The sequence below is a fragment of the Tursiops truncatus genome, chromosome 2, assembly GCF_011762595.2.
Source record: "Tursiops truncatus isolate mTurTru1 chromosome 2, mTurTru1.mat.Y, whole genome shotgun sequence".
Lineage (NCBI taxonomy): Eukaryota > Metazoa > Chordata > Mammalia > Artiodactyla > Delphinidae > Tursiops > Tursiops truncatus.
Window position 1 is genome coordinate 81,562,200 of NC_047035.1, and position 23,072 is coordinate 81,585,271.

The 23,072-nt window shown below is 35.9% G+C and overlaps 1 protein-coding gene across 2 annotated transcripts in view; it reads left to right on the forward strand.

The window, feature by feature from the left end:
• SPRED1 (sprouty related EVH1 domain containing 1) overlaps nucleotides 1–22,471 on the forward strand; it is a 119,786-nt gene extending 97,315 nt beyond the window's left edge. For both annotated transcript variants that reach the window (XM_033851435.2, XM_033851434.2), the window contains exons 6-7: nucleotides 15,165–15,266; nucleotides 17,395–22,471. In XM_033851435.2, coding sequence (XP_033707326.1) covers nucleotides 15,165–15,266; nucleotides 17,395–18,045 — 753 coding nt within the window. In that variant the 3' untranslated portion in view covers nucleotides 18,046–22,471. The remainder of the gene's footprint in view (nucleotides 1–15,164; nucleotides 15,267–17,394) is intronic.
• The last annotated feature ends 601 nt before the right edge of the window (nucleotides 22,472–23,072 follow it).

Genomic DNA, 23,072 nt, shown 5'->3' on the forward strand with positions numbered 1-23,072 from the left:
TTTTGATATTAGGCATACTGCTAGTACAAACTTTCTTGCCCCTCAGCTATTCTTGTGCAAGAGTTTCTTTAGGGTGTACAGAAATGGGCCCTTGATATTGATGTGCTATAAAAAGGCTCTTGGGCAAATTAGTTTATAAGATTCGTGTGTTCTGTGACTATAAGAGAGATATTTTGAGCATTTGAGAGGTTAGAGAAATAACGCTGAATATTCCATTACAAACTAATTTTAACCATATACTCTTATATAACTTGTTATTGAGTAATAAAATTTTCAGTGACACTTCTTTTTGAATTTTATTTTTGGCCAGTATCTCCTAGTTTATGGTGGTTTTTCACTCTTTTTATGGTGTTTTGGTGAACAGATGTTCCAAAATATAATACAATTGAATTTATCATTCTTTTCGTGGTGGTGTTTTTAAAAACTCCTCCCCACCCTTATCTGAAAGATTTTTCTCTTGATTTTATTCTAAAAGTTTTGCAGTTTTGTTCGTAAAACAAACTGATTTTTGTTCCACTTTTATTTTTTCCATATGGATTACTGATTGTTAACAGCACCACTTATTGGATCCTTCCCCCTGCTGATAGGCAGTGCCATATCTGTCATATATCAAGTTTCTATTTCTGGTCTCTCTTATCTGTTGGTCTGTTTGTCCTGGCACCAGTGCCACTTGTCTTCTTTACTATAGGATGTTTTAACTCTATAGCAAGTCTTAGTATCTGTAGAGCAAGTGCATCTACCACTTTTTTCTTCTTCTCTTTTTTGTTGGTGGGTGGGGGACCTGTTTACTCTTCCACAGAATTTAGAATTAGCTTGGGACTTCCCCAGTGATCCAGTGGTTAAGACTCCACCTTCCAGTGCAGGGGGTGTGGGTTCAATCCCTGGTTGGGGAACTAGGATCCCACATGCCATGGGGTGTGGCCAAAAAAAAAAATTAGAATTAGCTTATCAAGTTTGTTGAAAAATCCATCTGCAGTCTGTATTTGAATTGCACTGAATCTGTATATTAGTTTGGGGAAGAATTTAGCCTTCTTTTCCATGAATATATAATATATCCTTCTATTTAGCTCATCAATAGTGCTCAATAAAGCTTTGTATTTTCTTCATGAAAAGATATCATATATCTTTTAAAAGAGTGGATATATGGGGCTTTCCTGGTGGCACAGTGGTTAAGAATCCGCCTGCCAATGCAGGGAACACAGGTTCGAGCCCTGGTCCAGGAAGATCCCACATGCCTCAGAGCAGCTAAGCCTGTGCGCCACAACCACTGAGCCTGCGCTCTAGAGCTTGCGAGCCACAACTACTGAGCCCACAGGCCACAACTACTGAAGCCTGTGCGCTCAGAACCCGTGCTCCGTAACAAGAGAGGCCACCGCAGTGAGAAGCCCACACACCACGATTAAGAGTGGCCCCTGCTCGCCGCAACTAGAGAGAGCCTGCGCACAGCAACAAAGACCCAAAATGAGTCAAAAATACACTTTAAAAAAAAGAGTGGATATATGTATATGTATAACTGATTCACTTTGCTGTACATGTGAAACTAACACACATTGTAAGTCAATTATACTCCAATAAAAATTAAAAAAAAAACATTGGAGAGGTTATAATCATGCAAAAGTAATCCAGCCTGTGCCCTAGAGCCCACGAGCCACAACTACTGAAGCCCAAGCACCTAGAGCCTATGCTCCACAACAGGAGAAGCCACCACAATGAGAAGCCTGCGCACCGCAAAGAAGAGTAGCACAAGCTCGCCGCCACTAGAAAAAGCCTGCATGCAGCAGTGAAGACCCAATGCAGCCAAAAATAAAGATCTTTTAAAAAAAAAAGTAATCCAGAAATCTTACTTCATCCCACATCAGTCCTTTAGTCCTACAACATAAGTAAAATTGAAATACTTCTGTTTCTCTTTATGTTCCTACCATGTGATTAAAGTGCTAATGAAAGTAAAATTCAAAACTGCAGGAAACAAGGCCAGGAATGAGATAACCTCTTCAGTCATTAACTATTTTTATTAAACTTTCTTTCCTGTTTAAGACACTACTAATACTGAGTAGGTGGTTCGAGTTGGATATATCCATTTAAATTGCTTTTTGAATTGAAGCGTACAAACTTTTTAATCCAGCATTTTTACTTTTAGCAATTTCTGATACAGATACACTTGGACATGTGTATTAAAGATAAATATGTATAAGGATAATTTATGCAGTATTGTTTGTAACACAAAAGGTGGGGAAAAGCCTATATATATATAAATCAGACTAGTTAAATTAAGTCATCCATTCAATGGAATACTAAGCTGCTATTAAAAGAATTAGGTAAAGCTATATGTATAAACACATACGCACACTTGCATGTGTGTGTAAATTAAATATGTGGCCAAAAAGTGGTAAGTACCACCTGAGTGGTACATTTGTTACAGTTGGTGAACCAACATTGATACATCATATAATCACCCAAAGTGCATAGTTTACAGTAGGGTTCGTTCTTGGTGTTGTGCATTCTGTGGATTTGGACAAATATATAATGATATGTGTCCATCATTATAGTATCATATAGACTTTTTTCACTGACCTAAAAATCCTCTGTTCTCTGCCTGTTCTTCCCTCCTTACCTCTCCCTTCTCCCAAACACAGATCCTGGCAACCACTGATCTTTTTACTGTCTCCATAGTTTTACCTTTACCAGAATGTCATATAGTTGGAATCATACAGTATGTAACCTTTCACTTTGTAATATGCACGTAAGGTTTTTTCATGTCTTTTTTTTTCAATACTGAGTAATATTCCATTGTCTGGATATACCACTGTTTGTGTATCCATTGAGCCTACTGAATAGATAAACAAACTTAGTTTCTTCCAAGTTTTAGCAATTATAAATAAGGCTGCTGTAAACATTTGTGTGCAGGTTTTTGTGTGGACATGTTTTTGATTCCCTCGGGTAAATACCAAGGAGCACAATTGCTGGATCATATGGGAAGAGTATGCTTAGTTTTATAAGAAACTGCCAAATTGTTTTCCCAAGTGGCTGTACCATTTTGCATTCCCATCAGTAATGAATGAGGTTTCCTGTTGCTCCGTGTCCTCCCCAGCACTTGGTGTTGTCAGTGTTCTGGATATTGGCCATGCTACTGGGTGTGTAGTGGTATCTCGTATTTTTAACTTGCATTTCCCTGGTGACTTATGGCGTGGAGCATCTTTTAATATGCTGATTTGCCATCTGTATATCTTCCTTGGGGAAGTGTCTGTTGAGATCCTTGGCACATTTTTAAATCAGGTTGTTTATTTTCTTATTGTTGATTTTTTAATAGTTCTTTGTATATTTTATCTAAAGAAGAAACCTATGAATGAAAAATATGACACATATAAAGAAAAAAAGAGGTTTTTGTACATTATAGGTATCAGTCCTTTATCAGGTATCTTTTACAATATTTTCTCTTACTCTGTGACTTGTCTTCTCATTCTCTTGACATTTTATTTTTCAGAGTAGATGTTTTTAATTTTAATGAGGCCCAGCTTATCAATGCTTTCTTTCATGAATCTTTGATATATCTTAAAAGTCACTGCCATAACCAAAGTCATCTATTCTGTTCCATTGACCTATTTTTTTTTTTTTGCTGGTACCACACCGTCTTTCTTAGTGTAACTTTATAGAAGATCTTGAAGTCAGATAATGTCAGTCCTCTAACTTTTATTCTCCCTCAGTACTGTGTTGGGTATTCTGGGTCTTTTGCCTGTCTATGTAAACTTCAGAACCATTTTGTTAATATCCACAAAATAACTTGCTGGGATATTAATTGGGATTGCATTGAATCTATAGGCCAGCTGGGGAAAAACTGACATGTGACAGCCTTGAATCTTCCAATTTACAAACATGGATTATCTGTATTTATTTCTTTGATTTCATTCATCAGAGTTTGATAGTTTTCCTCATACAGATCTTGTACGTATTTTGTTAGACTTATGCATTAAGTATTTCATTTTGGGGGATGCTAACGTAAATGGTTTTTAATTTCAAATTCCACTTCTGGTTTGTTTGTTTGTTTGTTTTTGCCGCACCGTATAGCATGTGGAGTCTTAGTTCCCTGACCAGGAATCAAACCTTTGCCCCCTGCAGTGGAAGCACAGAGTCTTAACCCCTGGACCACCAGGGAAATCCCTTGTTCATTGTTGGTTTATAGAAAAGTGATTGTCTTTTGTGTATAAGCCTTGTATCCTGCAACTTTACTATAAATCATTTATTAGATGCAGGAGTTATTTTGTTGATTTTTTCAAATTTTCTATATAGATGATCATGTCATCTGTGAACATGGACAGCTTTATTTCTTCTCAATCTGTATACTGTTTATGTCTTTTTCTTGTCTTACTTCATTAGCTAGAAATTCCAGTATGATGCTGAAAAGGAATGGTGAGAGAAGGGACATCCTTGCCTCCTTGTACCTGATCTTAGTGGGAAAACTAAAAGTTTCTCACCATTAATTATATTAGTTTCAGGGTTTCTGTAGATATTCTTTATAAGTTGAAGAAGTTCTCCACTGTTCCCAGTTTACAGAGTTTTTATCATGAATGGGTGTTGGATTTTGTCAAATACTTTTTCACAATATATCGATAAGATCATGTGATTTGATGTGTTACATTAATAGATATTTTAATGTTAAACCAGCCTTGCATAGTGGGGTTGAATCCACTTGGTCATGATGTATAATTCTTTCTATACATTGTTGGATTCAATGAGCTAATATTTTGTTGAGGATTTTTGCATCAGTGTTTATTTGAGATGTCTGTATTTTTGTTTGTTTTCCTTTTTGGTAATGTTTTTGTCTGGTTTTAGGATTAAGATAATGCTGACCTCTTGGAATGAGTTAGGAAGTATTTTCTGTTTTCTATCTTCTGAAAGAGATTGGAGAGAATTGGTATAATTTCTTACTTAAAGTTTTGTGGTATTCACCAGTAAACCCCAGCTGGATCTGTGTGCTTTCTATTTTGGAAGGTTATTAATTATCCGTTCAACTTCTTTAATAGATATAGACCTATTCAGATTGTTTTCTTCTTCTTGTGTGAGTTTTGGCAGATTGTGCCTTTCAAGGAATAGATACATTTCATCTAGGTTATCAGATTAGTGGATGTAGAGTTGTTCATAGCATTCCTTTATTATCCTTGTAAATGTTCATGGAATCTGTAGTGATACCTCCTCTTTCCTTTCTGATAGTTAGTGATTTGTGTCCTCTTTTTTTTTTCTCTTAGTTGTCCTGACTAGAGGCTTATCAGTTTTGCGGATCTTTTTAAAGAACCAGCTTTTGGTTTAATTAATATTCTCTGTTGATTTCCTGTTTTCAGTTTCATTGATTTCTACTCTAATTCTTATTATTTCTTTTGCTTGCTGTGGATTGAATCTTTTCCTAGTTTTCTAAGGTAGAAACTTATATTATTGATTTTAGATATTCTTTCCTAATATATTTAATGCTATAAATTTCCCTCTATGCACTACTATTGCTGTAGCCCACAACATTTGATAAGTTGTGTTTTCATTTCTATTTATTTCAAAATAATTTTTAATTTTTGTTGATATTTCTTCTTTGACCCATGCGTTATTTAGAAGTGTGTTGTTTAACTTCCACTTATTTGGTGATTTTCCAGATATCCTTCTGTTACTGACTTGTACGTTAATTCCTTCGTAGTCTGAGAATGGACATTGTATGATTTCTACTCTTTTAAATTTGTTAAGGTTTGTTTTATGTTCAAGAATGTGGTCTATCTTGCTTAAGGTTCCAGGTAAGCTTGCAAAAATGTGTATTCTGCTGTTGTTGGATGAAGTAGTCTTCAGATGTCAATTATATCCACTTGATTGAAGGTGTTGTTTAGTTCACCTGTGTCCTTACTGATTCTCTGCTTGCTGAATCTGTTCATTTCTTTATTGTTTTTTAGCATCTTTATTGGAGTATAATTGCTTTACAATGTTGTGTTAGTTTCTGCTGTATAACAAAATGAATCAGTTATATGTATACATATATCCCCATATCCCCTCCCTCTTACACCTCCCTCCCACCCTCCCTATCCCACACCTCTAGGTGGTCAGAGCACCGAGCTGATCTCCCTGTACTATGCAGCTGCTTCCCACTAGCTACCTGTTTTACCTTTGGTAGTGTATATATGTCAGTGCTACTCTTTTACTTCATCCCAGCTTACCCTACCCACTCCCCAGGTCCTCAAGTCCATTCTCTACGTCTGTGTCTTTATTCCTGTCCTGCCCCTATGTTCATCAGAAGCACTTTTTTTTTTAGGTTCCATATATATGTGTTAGCATACGGTATTTGTTTTTCTCTTTCTGAGTTATTTCACTCTGTATGACAGACTCTAGGTCCATCCACCTCACTGCAAATAACTCAATTTCATTTCTTTTTATAGCCAAGTAATACTCCATTATATATATGTGCCACATCTTCTTTATCCATTCATCTGTCGACGGACACTTAGGTTGCTTCCATTTCCTGGCTATTGTAAATAGAGCTGCAATGAACATTGTGGTACGTGTCTCCTTTTGAATTATGGTTTTCTCAGGGTATATGCCCAGTAGTGGGATTACTGGATCATATGGTAGTTCTATTTTTAGTTTTCTAAGGAACCTCCAAACTGTTCTCTAGTGGCTATATCAATTTACATTCCCACCAACAGTGCAAGAGGGTTCCCATTTCTCCACACCCTCTCCAGCATTTATTGTTTGGAGATTTTTGGATGATGGCCATTCTCACCGGTGTGAGGTGATACCTCATTGTGGTTTTGATTTGCATTTCTCTAATGATTAGTGATGTTGAGCATCCTTTCATGTGTTTGTTGGCAATCTGTATATCTTCTTTGGAGAAATGTCTATTTAGGTCTGCCCATTTTTGGATTGGGTTGTTTGTTTTTTTGATATTGAGCTGCATGAGCTGCTTGTATATTTTGGAGATTAATCCTTTGTCAATTGCTTCATTTGCAAATATTTTCTCCCATTCTGAGGGTTGTCTTTTGGTCTTGTTTATGGTTTCCTTTGCTGTGCAAAAGATTTTAAGTTTCATTAGGTCCCATTTGATCATTTCTGTTTTTATTTCCATTTCTCTAGGAGGTGGGTCAAAAAGGATCTTGCTGTGATTTATGTCATAGAGTGTTCTGCCTATGTTTCCCTCTAAGAGTTTTATAGTGTCTGGCCTTACATTTAGGTCTTTAATCCATTTTGAGTTTATTTTTGTGTATGGTGTTAGGGAGTGTTCTGATTTCATTCTTTTACATGTAGCTGTCCTGTTTTCCCAGCACCACTTATTGAAGAGGCTGTCTTTTCTCTATTGTTTATCCTTGCCTCCTTTATCAAAGATAAGGTGACCATGTGTGCATGGATTTCTCTGGGCTTTCTATCCTGTTCCATTGATCTATATTTCTGTTTTTGAGCCAGTACCAACCATACTGTCTTGATTACTGTACCTTTGTAGTATAGTGTGAACTCAGGGAGCCTGATTCCTCCAGCTCCATTTTTCTTTCTCAGGATTGCTTTGGCTCTTTGGGGTCTTTTGTGTTTCCATACATATTGTAAAATTTTTTGTTCTAGTTCTGTGAAAAATGCCATTGGTAGCTTGCTAGGGATTACATTTAATCTGTAGATTGCTTTGGGTAGTAGTATAGTCATTTTCACAAGGTTGATTCTTCCAATCCAAGAACATGGTATATCTCTCCAGCTGTTTGTATCCTCTTTAATTTCTTTCATCAGTGTCTTACAGTTTTCTGCATACAGGTCTTTTGTCTCCTTAGGTAGGTTTATTCCTAGGTATTTTCCTCTCTTTTTTGCAGTGGTAAATGGGATTGTTTCCTTAATTTCTTTTTCAGATTTTTCATCATTAGTCTATAGGTATGCAAGAGATTTCTGTGCATTAATTTTGTATCCTGTTACTTTACCAAATCCATTGATTATCTCTGATAGTTTTCTGGTAGCATCTTTAGGATTCTCTATGTATACTTTCATGTCATCTGCAAACAGTGACAGTTTTACTTCTTCTTTTCCAATTTTGATTCCTTTTATTTCTTTTTCTTCTCTGATTGCTGTGGCTAAAACTTCCGAAACCATGTTGAATAATAGTGGTGAGAGTAGGCAACCTTGTCTTGTTCCTGATCTTAGAGGAAATGGTTTCAGTTTTTCACCATTGAGAATGATGTTGGCTGTGGGTTTGTCATATATAGCCTTTATTATGTTGAGGTAGGTTCCCTCTATGCCCACTTTCTGGAGAGTTTTTATCATAAATGGGTTTTGAATTTTTGTCAAAAGCTTTTTCTGCATCTATTGAGATGATCATACTGTTTTTATCCTCAGTTTGTTAATATGGTGTATCACATTGATCGATTTGCGTATATTGAAGAATCCTTGCGTTCCTGTCATAAACCCCACTTGATCATGGTGTATGGTCCTTTTAACGTGCTGTTGGATTCTGTTTGCTAGTATTTTGTTGAGGATTTTTGCATCTATGTCCATCAGTGATACTGGCCTGCAGTTTTCTTTCTTTGTGACATCTTTGTCTGGTTTTGGTATCAGGGTGATGGTGGCCTTGTAGGATGAATTTGGGAGTGTTCCCCCCTCTGCTATGTCTTGGAAGAGTGTGAGAAGGGTGGGTGTTAGCTCTTCTCTAAATGTTTAATAGAATTCACCTGTGAAGATGTCTGGTCCTGGGCTTTTGTTTGTTGGAAAATTCTTAATCAGTTTCAGTTTCAGTACTTGTGATTGGTCTCTTCATATTTTCTATTTCTTCCTGGCTCAGTTTCAGAAGGTTATGCTTTTCTAAGAATTTGTTCATTTCTTCCAGGTTGTCCATTTTATTGGCATATAGTTGCTTGTGGTAGTCTCTCATGATCCTTTGTAATTCTGCACTTTCAGTTGTTACTTCTCCTTTTGCATTTCTAATTCTGTTGATTTGATTTTTCTCCCTTTTTTTCTTGATGAGTCTGGCTAATGGTTTATCAGTTTTGTTTATCTTCTCAAAGAACCAGCTTTTTTAGTTTTATTGATCTTTGCTATTGTTTCCTTCTTTTCTTTTTCATTTATTTCTGATCTGATGTTTATGATTTCTTTCCTTCTGCTAACTTTCGGGGGGATTTTTGTTCTTCTTTCTCTAATTGCTTTAGGTGTAAATTTAGGTTGTTTATTTGAGATTTTTATTGTTTCTTGAGGTAGGATTGTATTGTTATAAACGTCTGTCTTAGAACTGCTTTTGCTGCATCCGATAGGTTTTGGGCCATCTGGTTTTCATTGTCATTTGTTTCTAGGTATTTTTTGGTTTCCTCTTTGATTTCTTCAGTGATCTCTTGGTTATTTAGTAGAGTATTGTTTAGCCTCCATGTGTTTATATTTTTTACAGTTTTTTCCCTGTAATTGATATCTCGTCTCATAGCATTGTGGTTGGAAAAGATACTTTTTACTATTTCAGTTTTCTTAAATTTACAGAGGCTTGATTTGTGACCCAAGATATGATCTATCCTGTAGAATGTTCCATGAGCAGTTAAGTAGAAACTGTATTCTGTTGTTTTTGGATGGAATGTCCTATAAATATCAGTTAAGTCTATCTGGTCTAATGTGTCTTTTAAAGCTTGTGTCTCCTTTTTTATTTTCATTTTGGATGATCTGTCCTTTGGTGAAAGTGGGGTGGGTGTTAAAAGTCCCCTACTATTATTGTTACTGTTGATTCCCCCTTTTATGGCTGTTAGCGTTTGCCTTATGTATTGATGTGCTCCTATGTTGGGTACATAAATATTCACAATTGTTATATCTTCTTCTTGGATTGATCCCTTGATCATTATGTAGTGTCCTTCTTTGTCTCTTGTAATAGTCTTTATTTTAAAGTCTGTTTTGTCTGATTATGAGTATTGCTACTTCAGCTTTCTTTTGATTTCCATTTGCATGGAATACCTTTTTCCATCCCCTCACTTTCAGTCTGTATGTGTTTCTAGGTCTGAAGTGGTCTCTTGCAGACAGCATACATGTGGGTCTTGTTCTTGTATTCATTCAGCTAGTCTGTGTCTTTTGGTGGGAACATTTAATCCTTTACATTGAAGTTAATTATCAATATGTATGTTCCTGTTACCGTTTTCTTAATTGTTTTGGGTTTGTTTTTGTAGGTCTTTTTCTTCTTTCTCTTGTGTTTCCTGCCTAGAGAAGTTCCTTTAGCATTTTTTGTAAAGCTGGTTTTGTGGTGCTGAATTCTCCTAACTTTTGCTTGTCTGTAAAGGTTTTAATTTCTCTGTTGAACCTGAATGAGATCCTTGCTGTGTAGAGTAATCTTTGTTGTAGGTTTTTCCCTTTCATCACTTTAATATCCTACCACTCCCTTCTGGCTTGGAGAGTTTCTGCTGAAAGATCAGCTGTTAATCTTATGGAGATTCCCTTGTATGTTATTTGTTACTTTTCCCTTGCTGCTTTTAATATTTTTTCTTTGAATTTATTTTTTGATAGTTTGATTAATATGTGTCTTTTCATGTTTCTCCTTGGCTTTATCCTGTATGGGACTCTCTGCACTTCCTGTACTTGATTGACTCTTTCCTTTCCCATGTTGGGAAGTTTTCAACTATAATGTCTTCAAATATTTTCTCAGACTCTTTCTTTTTCTCTTCTTCTGAGACCCCTATAATCAAATATTGGTTCCTTTACTGTTGTCCCAGAGGTCTCTGAGACTGTCCTCAATTCTTTTCATTCTTTTTTTCTTTATTCTGCTCTGCGGTAGTTATTTCCACTATTTTATCTTCCAGGTCACTTATCCGTTCTTCTGCCTCAGTTATTCTGGTATTGATTACTTCTAGAGTATTTTTAATTTTACTTATTGTGTTGTTCATCATTCTTTGTTTGCTTTTTAGTTCTTCTAGGTCCTTGTTAAACATTTCTTGTATTTTCTCTATTCTATTTCCAAGATTTTGAATCATCTTTACTATCATTATTCTGAATTCTTTTTCAGGTAGACTGCCTATTTCCTCTTCAGTTGTTTGGTCTTGTGGGTTTTTACCTTGCTTCTTCATCTGCTGCATATTTCTCTGTTTTCTCATTTTGTTTAATTTATTGTGTTTGGGGTCTCCTTTTCACAGGCTGCAGGTTCATATTGCCTGTTATTTTTTGCTGTATGCCCCAGTGGGTGAAGTTGGTTCAGTGGCTTGTGTAGGCTTCCTGGTGGAGGGGACTCGTGCCTGTGTTCTGGTGGGTGGAGCTGTTTCTTGTCCTTCTGGTGGGCAGGACTGCAGCTCGTTGTGTGTTTTGGAGTGTCCATGAACTTAGTATGACTTTAGGCAGCCTCTCTGCTCATGGGTGGGGTTGTGTTCCTGTCTTGCTAGTTGTTTGGCATGGGGCATCCAGCACTGGAGGTTGCTGGCCATTGGGTGGAGCTGGGTCTTAGTGTGGAGATGAAGATCTCTGAGAGAGCTCTTGCTGATTGATATTATGTGGGGCCGGGAGGTTTCTGGTTGTCCAGTGTCCTGGACTCAGTACTCCCACTATGGAGGCTCAGGCCCAACACCCAGCCAGAGTACCAAGACCCTCCCAGCCACATAACTCAGAAAAAAAAGGAAGAAAGAAAAACAACAACCACCAAAAAAATGAACAGACAGAACCCTAGGACACATGGTAAAAGCAAACCCCTGGTGAAATTTCAGACCCACAAAAAATTGGGTCTGCTTCATGCGGAAGATCCAGTAGTGAGCCAGAAGAAGCCAAGAAGGATGGATTCCAGGTATGATGCAGAGATTGTAAAGTTACTTTTGGTTCTCAAGACATCAGTCTGTTCATTTCTGATAGAGAGGGATGTTGAAGTCTCCAGCTATGATAATGGGTATATCCGTTTCCTTCAGGTTCTATCAGTTTTTGCCTCACATAATTTGATGCTGTGTTGTTAAACACATACACAATGAGGATTGTTATGTCTTCTTGGGGAATTAACCCCTTTATCATTATATAATGCCTTCTTTATCACTGATAACTTTCCTTGTTTTGAAGTCTGCTCTGTCTGAAATTAATATAGGAGCTCCTGCTTTCTTTTGGTTAGTATTAGTGTGTTGTATTTTTCTCCAGCCATTCACTTTTACTCTAACAACACTAAACCACTTTACAGTGAGTGGGAGTACTTTATAATAACCATAATCCTAATTCCTCCTTCCACTTGCATCATTGCTGTCAGTCATCTTATTTTATATACATATATATGCATATGTATGTAAATATGTGCATAATCATACATGATCAAGTACACTGTTGCTGTTTTTGTTTTTGGCCACGCTGCTTGGCATGCAGGACCTTAGTTCCCTGACCATGGCTCACAGGCCCAGCCACTCCACGGCATGTGGGATCCTCCCGGACTGGGGCACCAACCCGTGTCCCCTGCATCAGCAGGCAGACTCTCAACCACTGCGCCACCAGGGAAGTCCGGAAGCATGGATTCTTAACCACTGGACCGCCGGGGAGGTCCCCCACTGTTGCTATTTTTTTGAACAAACTTCTGTTAGCTCAGTTAAGAATGAGAAAATTAAAAGTTTTATTTTATTTTCACTTATTTATTCTTAACTGCTCTTGCATTCTCATGTAGATCCAAGTTTCTGACCTATATTATTTTCCTTCTCTCTAAAGAACCTCTGTTAACATTTCTTATAAGGCAGGTCTACCAGCAACAAATTGCCTCCATTTTTTTTTTGCTTAAGAAAGTCTTTATGTTTCTTTCACATTTTTTTAATGTTTATTTTTAGATTTAATTTTTCTTTTACATGATAGCTTGTCTCTCTTAATCTCCTACCCCCATGTTGCCCCCCCCTTCCCTCTACCCACTGATAACCACTAATTTGTTCTCTGTATCTGAGAGTCTGTTTCTTTTTTGTTATAATCAATAGTTCGTTGTATTTTTTAGATTTCACATGCAAGTGATATCATAGAGTATTTTTCTTTCTCTAACTTCACTTAGTGAAATACCCTCCAAGTCCATCTGTGTTGTTGGAAATGTGAAAATTTCTTTTTTATGGATGAGTGATATTCCATTGTGTATGTGTGTGTGCATGTGTGTGTGTGTGTGTGTGTGTGTGTGTGTGTGTGTGTGTGTTTATACACACCACGTCTTATCCATTCATCTGTTGATGGACACTTAGGTTGCTTCCATATCTTGGCAATTGTAAATAATGCTGCTATAAACATTGGGGTGCGTGTATCTTTTCAAATTAGTGTTCATGTTTCTTTCAGATATATACCCAGAAGTGGAATTGCTGGGTCATATGGTAGTTCTATTTTTAGTATTTTGAGAAACCTCCATACTCTTTTCCACAGTGGTTGCACCAATACATTCCCACCAGTCTCCTTCACTTCTGAAGGATAATTTTGCAGGGTACATAATTCTAGGTTGGCAGACTTTTTCTCTTACCACTTTAACTATTTCACTTCACTCTTCTTGCTTGCATGGTTTCTGCAAAGAAGTCAGATGTAATTACTCTTTATAAGTAAAATATTTTTCCTCTGGCATCTTTCAGGATTTTTTTCTTTATCTTTGATTTTTTATAGTTTGAAAATGATATGCTTAGGTGCTTTTTTTTTTTTTTTTTTTCCCCTCCTTTTTCCCTCCCTCCATTTTCCTGCTTGCTGTTCTCTGAGCTTCTTGGATATGTGATTGGACATCTGACATTAATTTGGGTAAATTCTCAGTCATTATTATTTCATATATTTCTTTTGTTCCTTTCACTCTTTCTTCATCTGTTCTTTCTGTCTTGTGTATGTTACACCTTTTGTAGTTGTCCCACAGTTCTTGAATAGTCTTTTTTTTTTCAGTCTTTGTTATCTTTCCTTTCAATTTTGGAGATTTCTGTTGCTTAATCCTCAAGCTCAGAGGTTTTTTTCCTCAGCCATGTCCAGTCTACTAAGCTCATCACAGGTATTCTTAGTACTTTTGATCTCTAGATTTTTCTGCAGGGGGCGGTATTCTTTATTAGGATTTCTATTTCTCTGCTTGCATTGCTCTTTTGTTCTTGTATGCTATCTACTTTAAACATTGGAGTCTTAGCATATTAATCATAGTTGTTTTAAATTCCTAGTCTGCTGATTCCAATATCCCTGCCATATCTGGTTCTGATGCTTGTTCTGTCATTTCAAAATGTATTTTTGTCTTTTGGTATGTTTTTTTCTCGTTTTTCTTGATTGCTAGACATGATGTGCTGGGTAAAAGGAACTGCTGTAAATAAGCCTTTAGTGATGTAGTGGTAAAGTGTATAGGAAGAGGAAGTATTCTATGGTTGTGATTAGGTCTCAGTCTTTTAGTCTGAGCCTTTCCCTCAGGATTGTGAATATCACAATTATTTATCCGTTTTTTCTCTCCCTTTAGGTGTGTCAGATGGTTAGAGTTGACTAGTGTTGGATATATCCCCTCCTCCAGATCAAATAGACTCTGATAATACCACAGTAGGTCAGACCCTCCTTAACTAGTTTCTCCTGAGGACAGGCCTTGTTAAGAACAGTGTTCTGGCACATTTCGTAATGGTTCCTTCTTCACTCCCCTGCTGGAAGCATGTATGGCTTTTTCTGATACTTATTGTGGGAACCTGGTTGATCTCCTCGAGGTAAACTCACAAGAGTTTGGGGGCATCACAATGACTGTCCCCACCCCCAACCAGGAGTTTTTTTAACTGTCAGAGTTGTCCATCCTGAGCCTCCAGCAATTTGTCAATTACAGTTGAGTTTTTTTTTCCCCCCCAACCCTGGCACTGGTTTCCATGGTGATTTTCACTCATGAGTCTCTGCTCTGGTAAGCAGTGACTCCCTTTTTTTTGCTCTCTGCAGTCTTAGGGGTGGGGTTTGCCCTGTGTCCTCCTCTCTCATAGATCTAAGAGGAGTTGTGGATATTTTTTGTTGTTGTTCAGCTTTTTTTACTTGTTGTTACAACAGAATGGCAGCTTCCAAGCTCCTTACATGCCAAAACAGAAACCAGAAGTCTGTATTACTTTTTAAATTAAATTTTAAATGTATAAGGAAAGACCTAAGTTTAAATAATAAATAGGATGACTCAAGTAATGCTTTTTGTTAAAACCATTTTGAAAACCCTTACTGCTAATAGATTATGAAGTTTTGGAATACACATTATATATAGTTTTATTAAAAATAAGGAATGCATTCTTTTGTCACTTAAGTAGAAATTGTTTGTATTTTAGATAATGTTCAGTCATCCAGGCCTAGACATTCAGGGCAGAAGTATAGAATACGTACAGCGGCAAATACCCAAGGAATGTGGAAGCCTAAAGTCCCAAAATAAGGTAAGTAATCTTAGTTTTATCTTCTGATTTGGAATGTAACTAATTAACATGTAAGTGAAATTTTCCAGTCTTTCTAATTCTCCATATAGTTGAGTTGTACTAGAATTGTTTTTTAGTGTATAAATTTTCCATTTGTTTATATATACTTCTAAACCCCATTACTTAAATTCCCTCCAAATTTCTGGTTTGAGTCTGGGGGATTGTCAGTATACTTATCACCAGTAGGAATCGTATGTTGTAATATAATGGTCTGCATCCATCACTGCACCTTTAGTCCAGACGTGGAGTTTTTTTAGCCACAATTCCAAATATATGGGGAATAGAAGTCTGCCCCAACGTGGATTCATGTGCTTACTTATAAAGTAGTCACTGTGTCCAGGGACTGGCACTAGAAGATATAAATGTGACTACTAGAAGCCCACTTATATGGGTGAAGGGAAGCGTCATTTTGATTTATGCCTGAAAAATTTACTTTTCTCCCTGGCCTCAAGGAAACAGGCTACCCAGAAGGATGAGAGAGTGTGATGTGTTTTAAGCCATTTTCAGAGACTTGTATAGCCAACCTATGAACATGTATGTCTTTGTATTAGTTTGCCAGGGCTGTCATAACAAAATACCACAGACAGAGTGGCTTAAACAACAAACATTTATTTGCTCACAGTTCTGGAAACTGGAAGTCCCAGTTCAAGGTGTTGATGCATTTGGTTTCTTCTGTGGCCTTTCTCCTTGGCTTGCCAATGGTCACCTTCTGGCTGTGTTTTTTTTCCTCTGTGCACCCACATCTCTGGTCTGTCTCTCTCTCTTTCTGTCCAAATTTCTTCTTCTTATAAGGATACCAATCAAATTGGATTAAGGCCTACCCTAAGGGCCTTATATTTTAATCACCTTTTTAAAAGGCCCTATTTCCAAATGCAGTCATATTCTGACATACTGGGATTGGGGCATCAACATATGGATTTGGGGGGACACAATTCAGCCTATAACGTTCCACCCTCTGGTCCCTCTTCTCACATGCAAAATACATTCACCCCATCACAACACCCCAAAAAACTTAACCCTTTCTAACATCACTTCTAGGTCCCAAATCTCATCTAAATACCATCTAACTCAAGTGTAAGTGAACTCAAAGTTTGATTCATCCTGAGGCAGAATTCCTCTGGGCTCATGAGGGAGGTGGCCCCATCCCCTTGGCCATCAGTGATAGCATCTTCCTGAGAATTTTCTTGCTCTTCAACTTCTGGTTCATTTTTGTTTTAAAAATTACTATTTCAATTAATCACTTCCTTCTCATATTGTAGTATAAGCAGCAAGGAGGAACTAGGCTGCACCCTCAGCACTTTGCTTGTAAATTTATGCTAAATATCCAAGTCCATCACTCACAAATTCTACCTTCCACAAGAGACTAGAATACAATTCACCCGCATTCTTTGCCACTTTATAACAAGGATCAACTTTCCTCTGGTGTCAACAGTATGTTCCTCATTTCCATCCAAGCCCTCACCAGAAGCACCTTTAATGTTCTTATTTCTACCAAGTCTCTTCAAAGCTACCTAGCCTTTTTATAACATGCACCTCAAAACTCTTTCAGCCCCTACCCATTACCCAGTTCCAAAGGCACTGCCACATTTTTAGATGTTTGTTAGCACAACATCCTACACCTTGGTACTAAAATCTGTATGAGTCAGGGTTCTCCAGAGAAACAGAACCAACAAGAGATATATATATATATATAAAGAGAAAGAGACTTATTTTAAGGAATTGGCTCATGGGATGGTAGAGGTACATATTCAAAATCTGCAGGGTAGGCTGTCAGGCTTGAGACCTAGGGAAGAGCTGTAGTCTGTATCCAAAGGCAGACTGCTGGTAGAATTCTTTCTTGTTCCAGCAAGGTCAGTCTTTGTACTAATAAAGCCTTCAGCTGATTGGATGAAAGCCACCTACGTCATGGAGGATAATCTACTACACTTATGGTCTACCCATTGAAATGTTTATCTCGTCCAAGAAACATCTTCACTTAAACATGTAAAATAATGTTAAAATAATATCTGGGCACTGTGGCCCAGCCAAGTTGGCACATAAAATTAACCTTCACAGTCATTATTGCAATTTTCATCTCTTTCCTTTTTAGGTCCCTTTGAAATCAATCCGACATGTGAGCTTTCAAGATGAGGATGAGATTGTCAGAATAAACCCTCGCGATATCTTAATACGTCGCTATGCAGACTACAGACATCCTGACATGTGGAAAAGTGACTTGGAGAGAGATGATACTGACTCCAGTATTCAGTTTTCTAAACCAGACAGTAAAAAATCAGACTATCTGTACTCTTGTGGGGATGAGACTAAGTTAAGTTCACTCAAAGACTCTGTGGTATTTAAGACACAGCCTTCCTCATTAAAATTTAAGAAGTCAAAACGAAGAAAAGAAGATGGTGAACGTTCTCGCTGCGTATACTGCCAAGAAAGGTTTAATCATGAAGAAAATGGCAGGGGAAAGTGTCAGGATGCTCCAGACCCTATTAAAAGATGCATATATCAAGTTAGTTGCATGCTCTGTGCAGAGAGCATGTTGTATCATTGTATGTCAGACTCAGAGGGAGATTTTTCTGATCCCTGTTCATGTGACACTAGCGATGACAAGTTCTGCTTACGATGGTTAGCCCTAGTAGCTTTGTCTTTCATTGTACCATGTATGTGCTGCTACGTCCCTTTGAGAATGTGCCATCGTTGTGGTGAGGCGTGTGGGTGCTGTGGTGGGAAACATAAAGCTGCTGGATGAAAGCATCCAGTGCCAAAATGAGCTTAAAATCTTTGTGTCCAGGAGTTAGCTAACTTGGATTTGTGGAAGCTTTTGGCAAGCATTATGAAATCTTGCCTGGTATCATTGGGGCCACACGTGGAGGAAGCAGAACTCATCAGTTCTTGGCATTTCACAAATGCTAGCCATGCCTAACTTTTTCCCTGGAGTGCATGGCATGTTTTGTTGCAGGTTCTAAAGAATATTTGCAAAAGGAAACCATTTCTGGTTATTGGCTATATAAAGTGAGCATAAATATGATCCAACTAAAAGGGGTTAATTTTTTGGCATTTTTGTATATTTATGCATTAGGTGATGGGACTTTTAAAGGTTTGAATTCATTAAGATATAAACTTAAAGTGCACTAGGGGACAGTTGATTTCAATCTAAAAAAAGTTAACACTTGGGAACTGTAAGAAGTAAAACAAGTGCAACTAAATCATTTATTAGTTGTTTTTTGAAAGCAGTTTTATGTATAAATAACAAATGTTTATATTTAACTAAATATAAGGTACGAGTTATTACATATTAAACTTTTCCTCCCCTTCCTAGTTCTGAAGTAGATGTACATATATCTACTGTCACATTCCATTATATTTTGAATATTTTACTTATCTAGTTAATAACATTTTGGTTCCATGTGAATGATTTGATATTTTCATTGTCATTTCCCTCTGGCTACAGTTTATATTGAGTTATATCTGTACATTCTGGTAATCTAAAATCCTTAAAAAATATTCTAATAGCCTTGAGTGACCAACTTTTTTTTAAAGCACAGATGTAATTGTCTAATGTTATGATGGGAACATAACACTTATTTTTATATAAAAAGAGACTGAGTAAACATTATAGAAAAAAGTAAGGTTTTGGGTTGTTGTTTTGTTTTTTGTGGTATTCAACCAGCAAGTTGTTTTCTTTCAGAGTTTCCTCCTTCAAAAAATTATATTGCATTTACAAATGTTTTACAAGGTGAAAAGTGTAACTGGATAGTTAGAGTAAGTAAAACAGTTTCCTCCTGAGATTTCCACTTATCATTCTGCTAAACCAGAATATGTTCAGCTGTGTTACTAACTTTTTAGCTTAATTCTCAGTGCTTATTATCACATAACAATGATACCTTTTCTCAGTTGCATTTTATTTTATTTAAACTGGCCAAAAGCAAAATTATTTTATGTAAAGGATGTGCTAAACTATCCCAAGAAAGTATTTAATCCAGTATTGTGAATGAAATATCTTGTACGTATAAATTTATTTCTTTTGCAGAGCATTGTCTTACTGGATGTTTTATTTACAAAGTAGTTGGATAAATGTTCTAGCAAATTGTTTGAAGTACTTTGGGGTCAAATTTGTCTTTTTTTTTTTTTTTTTTTTTAAAGTGTTACATTAAAACTCTAACCAAGTAAGGGGTTCCTTAAGAACATTTCCTTAAAGGGAAAAGTTGAGAAGTGTGCCTTTTTTTAATGGCTTGAAGTTTCAGAAGTGATAAAAATTAAAATCACACTACTGTTAGAAGCTCATTTTCTATGCAGGTTTTTAAATGTCATTTATGTAATCATTCTTTTTACATATCACACTTAAGCTTGTGTTAGCTTTCTTCTTTTGCCCCAGATCAAACTGAACAATGTATATAACACTATCTGTCTGTAAAATACTTTTTTTAAGAAAGCATTTATATTTATATGACAGCTTGAACTGACAACATTGTGTATATAGATCATCTTAAAGTATTATTTCACATTGAAAAGAAGAAAAATATATTGATAACTATAGATGTTATGAAGAAGAGGTTATTTCTAGTTTTGTACTAAAAATTAATTGGATGAACTAAGTCCAAAACATGATACCGTAGCAGCAGTTTTAAGTCTTATTTTTACTGTTTATATATTTGGAAGCTGCTACACCAGATGATCTTCATCCCTGAAGTTTTCAGCTAAACTTGGTTTCCTAGAATAGACTGTTAACTTTCAAAATTACTTTTTATTGGTAAAATGGAAATACTGGTTTTCCTTGTGAATAATTTTCGTATTTGTAAGTGCTGAGTTTATAATTCAGGTTTGATCAGGTGTGAACAACTGAAGAAAATAACTTGCTGGCTATATAGGAAAATGCTGTGGAAATGAACTGTGTATATACTTCTGGGAAGAACAAATTTAATCATTTCTTCTGTTGAGCACTAATCAGTATAGTGCAACTCCTGGTCCTGTACTGTATTTTATATGCAACATATATGCTTTAATATTTTAATGTTTGTGCATTAATATTTTCAATTTGTTTAACCACTTTGCTGCTAAGATTTTTCCGTCCCATCCCCATTTTTCCTTTACAGTTTTAAACAAGTTTCTTCATTAAAAACTATGGTCATGAAATGGTTTTTATTTTACCTTGGATCTTTATAGTTTAACACACCCAGGTTCCAAATCAGTCTAGAAGACTAACTGATAATATAATGTTACCTGAATCCCTATGTGGAAATTTTCTCTTGAGTAAATTAGAATTCTTATGTGAATTCTTAGGTTAAATTTCTCGTTCTTAAACGTGTATAGGTATATTCAGGAACATTTTCTTGTTCTGCATTACAGATTTGGCACTGCCAATTGGCTTGTCCTCTAAAACCTTTCTCTTTGGTTTTAATCTGGTAGTAGAAGCAAATGGCTAAACAAAACTGCTTAAGTAATAGTAAATATTGAAAATGAAATCATCTAGATGGCATGACAAGAAAGACTTTTCGTCTGATGGCTTGTTCAGAATTGATAATCCTTAAATGATTTGTCTCCTGAGTTGACAGGGGAGTCATTTGATTTCGGAAGAAATATGAGGTATGTAACTTCAGCACCACCTACTGGATGATTTATAGACCATACGTGAGGTGGCAATTGGGATCTGAAAGGGTTCATTCATCATTACTACCAGTAAAGGGCTATTTAAGTGGTGGCCACCTCCAAATGGAGAAAGCAGGAATAAGAAATATCTCAAAGGAACTGTAAAACCAGTCTTTTCCCTAATGTGTCTTGTTGAAAGATTTTAAGCACTTTTTTCTTACATATCCTGTTTTAAAATATTTATCGATATTTGGAACTGGCAATCAAACTTAATGTGCCGAAGCATTTATAGAACCAATTCTTTCAACTTGCAAAAGCCATTACCAAAATGGTATTCTTACTTTTCCTCCCATTACCAGTCAGGGAGAATTTTTTAGAAAAAAATAAACATCACTGTATTTCATCATGACAACTTCAGAGAGTGTGTGTGTCTCTGGGATAATGTTGGGCAGGGGTTAAAATTTAAAGGGGGAAACTTAAAACTACCTATTTTCATTGGTTATTCAGCAGTGCCTAAAATGAACTTTTGAAGTAATACAAATGCACTTTCAATTCATGTGTATAGTGCCATCTGATATCTTGGGTAAGTCTTGTCTTTTCTTTTTCTCTCCCCAGCCCCCCCTTAAAGGAACACTACAGAGATGTTTCTTAATACCTATATGTCTCAGAAATACAGGAAATACGTACTTTCCTCCAGATTTAAAGAATCTTAAGGATGTTTATTTTGTTGAAATTTACTTTAGGTTTTGTGATACACTTTGGAATATATGTTTAAGATTGAGTTTTTTATTTTAGCCTAAAGATATATTAAACAAGTGTAACATTTTTCTACATGAAACTTTGAAAACTTTAGTTACCTGGAAAACATAGATTCTTAACTAAATATTCTTATTCTTAATTTGATTTCCAAGATCACATTTCTAAGTATAAGGGGAAGCACTAGAAACTTGCATCATTGTTACACTTAAAAAAAAAAAAAATTGGTCTGTACTCCACAATAATAGCACCATAAGGTGTTTTGAAGTAAGTCAAAACAAAGAAATCACAACCTGAGATAATTTATATAAACCAAAAAATAAGGTGGGGGAGGCTTTAAGTTATTAAGGTACTGTTTGCCTAGCAGCCAGGTGGTTATAAAACTTTGATATGCTTTGAAACACTGATGTTAGCCATTGTTCCTGAAAGCTCCTTAAATTGCATAAGTTGCTAGTTTTGAAATTTTTCAAGAATAATCTAGTTGAAAAGCCTTTGTATTAAAGATACGCATAGAGATTTTTGTGAACATTGCCAGTATGTAGTATCATTTGCTTTCTATTTTTGACCTCAGAAGTGCCTCACTTGTATATTATTTCCATTAAAAGCTTGACTGCATTCTTTCCAATAAGCAATGAAAAATTGTTTAACTCATGTCATAATGTATCTCCTTAGATATAGTTGACTAGCTTGATAGTTTTGGATATATAATGTAAATACGCATATATAAGTTTGTAACTGTTTTTGTTACATCATACCCATGTAATTGGACATATCAGATGATATCATAAGAATTTGTTTTAATTACCTGATTAAACCTATCATGAAATATAAAAGGACTTTTTCTTACTCTTCTAGAGATAACAAACTATCACATAAGAGATAATAATTACTAAAGCAGAAAGCAGTAGTAGAAATGGAAGCTTTTGATCATAATTTTTTAAGGTGTATTTTTAACCAAAAGGTCATGTATAGTTCATTTTAATGACTTATTTATTCACCCTTGATTGTATCCAGATTTTTTTTTATAGTTTGTTACCTGATACATTATTTGGTTTGGGAACATGTTACAACGAAGTCTGGATTAACTGCCTTAAATGATGTGTGGGAAATTTTTAACCCACTACTCTTACTCTTTTTTTTTTTTTTTTTTTTGGTATCAGAGTTTCACTTAACTTGTAATATAAGCAAAATTAATCTAAATGAAAAATTATTAGGACAGTACTCAAAAATCATAATGTATTTCAACACCAGAATAACTTTTGAATTACTTATATTACAGTTGTATTTATTTGAAAAATCAAGAATTAACTGTTTATACCTTTACCATGAATTATGAAATGTTAGTCTTATGTGTTTATTTACAGGTTTTCAGAAATTTTCTTTATGTTCTTCACATCAAGTTAATACCCACAAGTAAGTAGAATAGTTTTTACA